The sequence below is a fragment of the Corella eumyota genome, chromosome 2, assembly GCF_963082875.1.
Source record: "Corella eumyota chromosome 2, kaCorEumy4.1, whole genome shotgun sequence".
Lineage (NCBI taxonomy): Eukaryota > Metazoa > Chordata > Ascidiacea > Phlebobranchia > Corellidae > Corella > Corella eumyota.
Window position 1 is genome coordinate 902,605 of NC_137491.1, and position 7,789 is coordinate 910,393.

General features: G+C 29.1%; 2 protein-coding genes across 2 annotated transcripts; one reads left to right on the forward strand and one right to left on the reverse strand.

The window, feature by feature from the left end:
* Positions 1-1,631: 1,631 nt before the first annotated feature.
* Positions 1,632-4,308, forward strand: LOC145741716 (F-box/SPRY domain-containing protein 1-like). Its single transcript, XM_082559355.1, has 4 exons — positions 1,632-1,888; positions 2,431-2,595; positions 3,028-3,298; positions 3,380-4,308. Exons 1-4 carry the CDS (start codon positions 1,734-1,736, stop codon positions 3,563-3,565), a joined length of 777 nt encoding a protein of 258 aa, XP_082415481.1. The 5' UTR covers positions 1,632-1,733; the 3' UTR covers positions 3,566-4,308.
* Positions 4,309-4,546: 238 nt separating this feature from the next.
* On the reverse strand, positions 4,547-7,315 carry LOC145741717 (uncharacterized). Its single transcript, XM_082559356.1, has 6 exons — positions 7,179-7,315; positions 6,384-6,545; positions 5,896-6,069; positions 5,483-5,653; positions 5,032-5,116; positions 4,547-4,787 (listed from the first exon to the last, which is right to left on the reverse strand). Exons 1-6 carry the CDS (start codon positions 7,254-7,256, stop codon positions 4,774-4,776), a joined length of 684 nt encoding a protein of 227 aa, XP_082415482.1. The 5' UTR covers positions 7,257-7,315; the 3' UTR covers positions 4,547-4,773.
* Between the last annotated feature and the right edge of the window lie 474 nt (positions 7,316-7,789).

Below are 7,789 nucleotides of genomic sequence, written 5' to 3' on the forward strand. Positions count from 1 at the left end.
AATTGTTATAATATGGTCGCAACTCTCAACTAATATTTGCCCGCAATAATTTAACATAAAAAAGTGTAGTTTTAACTACTTTTGTAGACCTTTAACTCGGACATACATAATTATACACTAGGCTTTTTTTTATATATAGTTGGTTTTGTAACTTAAAACCTAGTCGCAAAATTTCATTTTTTAATTACAAGTAAGCTTGTGATATTGATTCTCAATAATTAGACAGATGTTGGATGACGTATTAACCACGTGACTTAATTACGGTTGAGTGATTTTATTGATTAAAATTCCTTTGTTTCAAGTAATTAGAACGAAATAATTAAAATAATCGACGATTTTAATCTGTTTTGTGGAAGTTCAATTTAGAACGTTCTTTAAAACCAATTGTTTAAAATATGTTTATTTAAAACGTTGAAAAATGTTCTAATTTGTAATTTAAAAATAACGAACAACGAGTAACAATGAGTTATCTTATATATTGAAAATTTGCCTTTTAAAATTGTTGTAAAAAATGCTGACATTTTGTTTTAGATTTTGAATGGCTTGCAATATTTAAGGGCGGTAATAAATTATTAAAATTTACCCAACTTAGCAAAAATAACAGCAAGCCATTCTTTAAAGTTTGACTTATTCGTCTTTGAAACGACCTCTTATGTTTACTAAGAATAAATTTTGTTAAACAAGCGAGTTACGAAATATCGACAACTTTTTACCTACTGAAAACAAGATATAGTTATTATATTGGTTGTAAAATATATACTTTTCGTTGCTTAAGAGTTATCTCTTACACATGTTTTGTAGATTGTGGTAAACGTTGAAATTCGGCTAATTTTAGATTTTTTGATGTCAACTGAAACTTGAATTGTTCACCTTTAAACAGTAATTGGAATTACCAATGTTATTTTGTAACTTACAAACAGTTTTAAATAACAAGATTACTTATATAAGTTTATGATTTTCCCAAAAAAATATGATTTTCTCGATATTACTACAAAAAAACAATTAAACAAATTTATCTACATAAAAAATACAGAAATATAAATAATTTATTTTGTTGAAAAAAATAATACGGGAAAAGTATTTTATATTACAATTTTAAATTTTATTTTTAATCAAACTATTTTAGAATTACCATTCCAAAACTACGTCACAATTTACTCTCTTGCGTTGTCTAGCGGCCTATAATTTTAAAGACAAATTATTAACCTGAAAAAAATGTTAAAAATTAAACTTACTTATTGCCTTTTTTTAGCATCTAAATATAATTAAAACTTATTGTAGATAAGTATTTTGTAAACTTGTAGCGTGGTGTAGTGTTTGGAAACCCCAGACTTTACTCTAAGTGGTCCTGGGTTTAATTCCCACTGCTTTCATGCTGTAGCGCCCTTGGGTAAGGCGCTATAAACGGTATGAACTCCTGCTGAGCCAGCACTTAATCAGCAGCTTAATTAAACTAACGAAAGTAACTAAGGCTGAGTTGAGGTAACTGATATTACTTTATGTTCAAGTCGTAAAATCGATCTTTTTACATCGAGGATAAACAAATATGAAAAAACTGTGCAAAAATATGAAGTGACATAAGAACCCAAATAAATCAGTTACAACCTTGCCTCATTACTATTTCGATTTAAAGTCATGCTATAATCAAATTACTTAATTTAAATAAAATAAATTTAAAATTAAATTAGAATAAGTTGGTTTCGACTAATTTAAGCTCTGGTTGTGAAGCTAAAATGTCGTATTTTCGTGATACAACAGCAGATCAACTTCCTTCTGAAATTCTAGAAAAGATTTTTTCATATTTAAATTTACGAGATTTGCAAACTTGCTCTTTAGTTTGTAAATCTTGGTTTAAATATTTAAATGACGGAAATAACGATGTTTGGAGGTAAACCATTTTATTCTTGAAATTATGTGTTTTTTAAATTAAATAAACTTGTTTTATATATTCTTTAATCATTAGTAAAACAATTAAACTTCAGAGTTGTCTACTGTCTGATTAAACTTTATCATGACACTCTATATAACAGCATTGTTTTTACTGTCAATCAGTCAATGGTTTTAACTAAGATTCTTTGCCGGTTTTATTTCTGTAGGTTAACGTGACAATTTTAGTATTTGTTTTAAAACTTAACCCAAAAATTTAAAAATTATGATCAATTTTATATCTTTTGGTTTGCTAATGTATTTCCTTAGTCCACAACAATGTTGTATAATAAATTAAAATTCAATGATTAAATTTAACCCCAAATTTAAATTCTCTTATTATTAAATTAGGTTAATTCAACAAAAAAAGTAATCTTTGTGCATTGCTCAAATTCAGTTACAACCCCTGTCTTGTATAGTGTCTTATTATTCTATATGAGACCAAAAAGATAAGTCAGCTTATTAAAATTTTGCATTAATATTCATGATTATGTTATTTTTCAGATTACAATGTGTGAAAATACTTGCGGCCGAGGCATTAGCCTCAAATCTGTTATCATCCCTCCCCACTTATAAGGAGAAACTGAGGGCTTTTTATCACTCGTGGAATTCTAACGATTGTTCCACAAATATTTATGTTAAACAAGATGGATTTACTTTACATAGAAGGTTAAAGTTTTTTTTAATTTTAGTAACTAGTTAATAGCTAACCATCGGGTTGGCCATTTAAATTGTTGTAATATGGTGGCAACTCAACTAATGTTTGCTCGATGTTGATGTTATTGCCCACCACAAGCAGCATTTTTTATTCGTAGGCCTATAAATTGGACATACACATTTATATATTAATATATCCTCCACCGAGCTTCATCATTTTTATATTTGGGATTATTAAATTTCTGTATTGCATCTATGTTATCATCACTATATTTTGTAATATTCTTATAACATATGTCAGTAGATTTAACATAATATAAGTCATTATGCAGATTTATTAAGTTTTGTCTTGCAAAGCAAAATTTTTTTTAACATTTTTGCAATTAGGTTTAACGTTAAAATAAACAAAAAAAACATTTTTTGTCTCACTACAAACCTAAACAGACCAGAAGCTCAATACACCGATGCTGCTCGAGGAAAAATTGGTTTTGACTCTGGCCGGCACTCTTGGGACATCCGGTGGCAGGGAGCACTCGGCACTGTTGCTATGGTCGGCATAGCAACCAAAGAAGCCCCACTACGGATGCGGGGTTACAAACCATTGCTAGGCTCCTCGGATCAGAGTTGGGCTTGGAATTTAGTTGATAATCATTTATTTCATTGTGGGATGCAGAGAGATGCATACCCTAAGTGCAACAACCCAAAGAAATATAAGGTTTTATTAAATTTCAAATTTTACTGTTTTAAATTTTTTTATTTACTTTCTTTTTAAATTTAAAAAACTTTAATTTTTCAGGTTTGGGAAAAAATCACGATAGTTTTGGATATGGAAGACAATACGCTGGCGTTCGAACGCGATTATAAATTTTTGGGGATCGCTTTTAGGGGGCTTCCCCAGACCCCACTTTACCCATCGATATCAGCTGTTTATGGAAACACTGAAGTTACGATGGTTTACAAGGGAAACCCTGCCGACGGGTGACAGAATTTTTTTTTTAAATTTAAAATTAGAAAAATTTTTTGTTTGTTTTTTTTGTTGTCAACCTTAACCGAGTAAAAGGGCAATTTTTTAAAACTTTTCACATTACCACTGCTTTCTTTTATTAAACTTTATGCTGGAGACCCCGAAAAGTTTTTGTAAAACTTTGAATTACCTGTTTGTTTTTGCTGGTGAATTCCACTGTTTAGCCCATTTTTTGCCATATTTGTTTTTTAAATTAGGAAACATAAAAAATCATTTTTTTTAATTAATATTAGATAAAATCTCTTTTCCAGTGTTGTTAACTAATAACTAAACTAAAACCAAAGGGTTGTCAAATTTTTTTTAATTGAACCAGCGTTGTCAAATTTTTTATTAAATGAGACCAGCATTGTCAAGTTTTTTTCCTAAATTGTCAAAAATTTAAGCATAAAGCTGGTTAAAGTTAACACTGTAAAGTTATCATAATTTACCTTTTTTGTTTATTTAAAAATAACAAAAAAAAAATTAATTTTCAATTTTTTTTGAAAATGTTGATTTTATATTTTTGTAATGGATTATATTGTTGTTATAAGAGGTGGGTATGTTGTTAGTTGTTGGTGCAACAATTAACTTATTTCATTTTCAATATTTACATATTGATTTAAATAATTTAAAGGTTTAATTGTGAAAATATGCTGCTTTTTTAGGTAACTTAAAAATACTATTATTTAAAATTGGTTAATAAAAACAGTATGCCATTTTAACTTGGCAATTTAAGTAAAAAAATCTTTTCTTCTATTTCAATTCTAAAAAAACACATTTCTTAAGTGTTAATTTATTTATAAAACTATTCAATATTTAATTGAATTAATATCTTATAATAAGAAGTAACAAAAAGTAAATTATTGCAAATAATTGAACTTAAAACCTAATAAATCGAAATAGCAAATTTGTTATGCAAAATTTGCTTTATTATTATTGTGTTTTTGTTCCAATGTTTTGTGTATTAAAACTTGCAATATTAAAAACTTTGTTTTTTGTGAAGGTTTTTAATAATAATTTGTAAGCACAAACCTGGGGTTCAGTTTTTAACCTTTCTGAGGGTATTGTAAGTTAAGTTTATTATTGTAAAAATATTTTGTTAAAAGTTGCAGTTAATTTATTTACAAAATTGTAAAAAAAATCTTCGGTTAAAATCTTGAAAAAAATCTTTTTCTTTGTTTGTGTCTTCAGTAAAACAAAACTAAAAACAATTAAGATTTTTTTGTTAAGAATTTAATCATTTATGGACCTGCCAACATACTTAAAATATTAAACTTTTATTAAGAAAACTAGTTTGCGTTCTAGTTATTGCATAATACTGTAAAAGGTTGTAGGCTTTGGTGCTACTTTTTTTTTTTAGTGAAACCCAACTTAAGTAAAACCTATTTTATTTGTTACACAATTTAATGTTTTAAGTCATAAAATAATGACGTCATAAGCATTACCTTCAAGCACTTTATCCTCAGTTTGGGACTTGAAATTTTCGACATCTTTTCTGGAGATCAAATTCCCTCGTAGGTTTATACAATCCTAAAAAGTAAAGACAAAACAATATTCAAAACTTTGGTTTCTTTATATTTGTTCTACCTTAATATAAGAGGGTCGGCTCCATAGCCTTACCCAAAGTATCCTCATCCACCCTGGCACAGGTTCGAGTTGCCTGTGGCAGTTTGGGATCAGATAGATTATAAAATAATTGCCCGATAATTATACTGCTGACGAAGTGCTGGCTCAGCAGGAGTACATAATGTTTATAGCACCTTACTCGAGGGCGCTACAGCATAAGAGCGGTGGGGATCAAACCGAGGATCTCATGTAGTGTAGCCTAGTGTTCTGACCCTAATTACAATATATAATTAAGTACCAAATAACATTAAGTACTCCACTTTAACCCACCATTGCTCCTTGCATGTTGTTGATTCCCTCTACAAAGTATTGTAGTTGTGAAACTGTGATGAAGCTATTCCCCACATCCAATCTCCGGACTCTTTTCTTCTCCAGCAACTTCTTGATCAGCTGACATCCCTCCTCTCCCATGTAACTACCCCGGATATTAAGCTCCTCCATCTGTGACGTCATATTGGTGGTTTTATGACGTTATTGTTATAGTTTGTTGCAATATTGTTTAATCTTAAATGACGTCGTGTTCAATATATTTTAACTAAAGTGACGTTACAAAATACCATCAATGACGTAACAAATTACCAACAATGACGTAACAAAATATTAAAATTGACGTAACAAAATATCTGTAGAGGCGTAATTAAATATTTATGACGTAACAAAATACCTTTTATGACGTCACTCACCGTGTCGTTTTTTATTTCGATTAACCCTTGAGTTAAGTATTTGAGTTGAACTTGAGTGATCCCACAATCCCAGACCCCGAATTTACTCAAACTCGACTTTTTGAGTAAGAATTTAAGGAACAAACAACCTTCGTTGCCGAGTGAGGGGTGCTCGCGAAAGCTGAGGGAGTTTGTCTGTGGATTGTGACGTCATAATCGTTAAACAACAAACAATGTTACAACAAAAATAAAACTTTTTGTATGAATTGTTAAATTTTCCTAGTTTTTTATTAAGACGTGGTTTCTATGGTTTATCTTAATGGTTAGTGGGTATTTTTATGGTTTATTTAAATGGTTTATTGTCATGGTTTACATGGTTAGTTCTTTGGTTAATGGTTTTATTATAAGATGGTTAATTTTAAGGTTTATTTGCATTAAAAACTACCTAAAAGCAAATATGATATGGCATTCAATAGTATTTAAACTTCAAAAAATAAAAACATTTTTACTTTGTCGAGCAGAAGTTGTCTGATTTGAAACAAATCTTCTTTGTTTAACAAACAATCAGAAAACTCTACAGATTCGAGATTTTTACTTTTAATTAAATCCAACAACAAACTCGAACCTCGGTCCCCCAATTTCACCCTGTCACCCAGGATCAATCGCGTCGTCTGTTACGTCATAATAAAAGGTTGTTAGTTGTTTGTTATGTTTTAGTTTAAAATGATAGTTGTAATTTTAGTTTCTTTTACGATAAAAATAACCGAAAACTATTTTACCGAATTGACATATTCCCGAGAACCAAATTTTGAAAAACGACATTTTACCGAAATTTGGGTCAAAATTTAAAAAATAATTTAACGACATTTTTCTAGAGGTTTGGGTAAGTTGGGGTAAAAATTTTTTTTTTATTTAGAATAAAATGACATTTTAGACATACATTGTTTTAGTAAAACGTCTGTTCGGTATAAATACCCGGCAGCGTGATGTAGTGGTAAGAACACTTGCTACAGAACATGAGATACTGGGTTCGATTCCGACTATATCATGCTGTAGCGCCCTTGAGTAAGGCGCTATAAACGGTATGAACTCCTGCTGAGCCAGCACTTAATCAGCAGCTTAATTATTGAGCAACTATAATCTATAATATCCTAAACTAGCAAAGGCAACTTAAGACTGGGTTGGGATAACTGATGTTACTCTATGTTTAGGTCGCGCATTCGACTTTCCCACATCGAGGATAAAGATATATACAAAAACTGTTAGTATTCTGGTAAAAGTATTAAAAATATAAGTAAATTTACATTTTGTGAGAAGGCTCTGATAATATCCTGAATCGCTTTCTGTTGTTGAGTGCATTTATATAATCCTTTGTGTGCCATTGTTCTTGAACAATACTGACTATGATGTAATAACTAAACCTTTTAACACAACTCTTTAAGCAAAATGCTTTTTTAATACAATTTAAACACATTTTAAAATTATTTTTAATTAGATTAATCAATTAATTATTTTAATTAACAAACTAAAACTATTTTTTTTAGCAAAAATCTTTTTAATACTTATTTGATAACAAAACATTTATTATTCTTATTGTTTCTAACAATTAAAACAAATATTAGACAGAGATATATTTATGACGTCACAAAACAAAGTGAATCACCGGAAAATAAAAGCAATCGGCCCACGCTGTAACTTACTTCACCTTTTAAGATCATTTTCAATTAATAAATAAAGTTAATTGTTAATTATGATTAATTGAAAGTTAGAAATTTAAACCACGCATTTGAACTAACTTTGGTAACTATGAATAAACAATATGTCATTACTTCTATTATGACGTAATAAACCATTAAATAATACAATTGAACATATTTTGAGTTGAAAAAATATTTTAAAAATAAAAATGTCGAAT

Bases quoted from the DNA above. Each gene is read 5' to 3' on its own strand.
- LOC145741716 (XM_082559355.1), top strand. From the start codon at position 1,734: ATGTCGTATTTTCGTGATACAACAGCAGATCAACTTCCTTCTGAAATT. The intron at 1,889-2,430 runs GTAAACCATTTT...GTTATTTTTCAG, and splicing joins GGAAATAACGATGTTTGGAG to ATTACAATGTGTGAAAATAC. The intron at 3,299-3,379 runs GTTTTATTAAAT...TTAATTTTTCAG, and splicing joins ACAACCCAAAGAAATATAAG to GTTTGGGAAAAAATCACGAT.
- LOC145741717 (XM_082559356.1), bottom strand. From the start codon at position 7,256: ATGGCACACAAAGGATTATATAAATGCACTCAACAACAGAAAGCGATT. The intron at 5,654-5,895 runs GTGAGTGACGTC...ATGACGTCACAG, and splicing joins TCGAAATAAAAAACGACACG to ATGGAGGAGCTTAATATCCG. The intron at 5,117-5,482 runs GTGGGTTAAAGT...TTTACTTTTTAG, and splicing joins ACAACATGCAAGGAGCAATG to GATTGTATAAACCTACGAGG.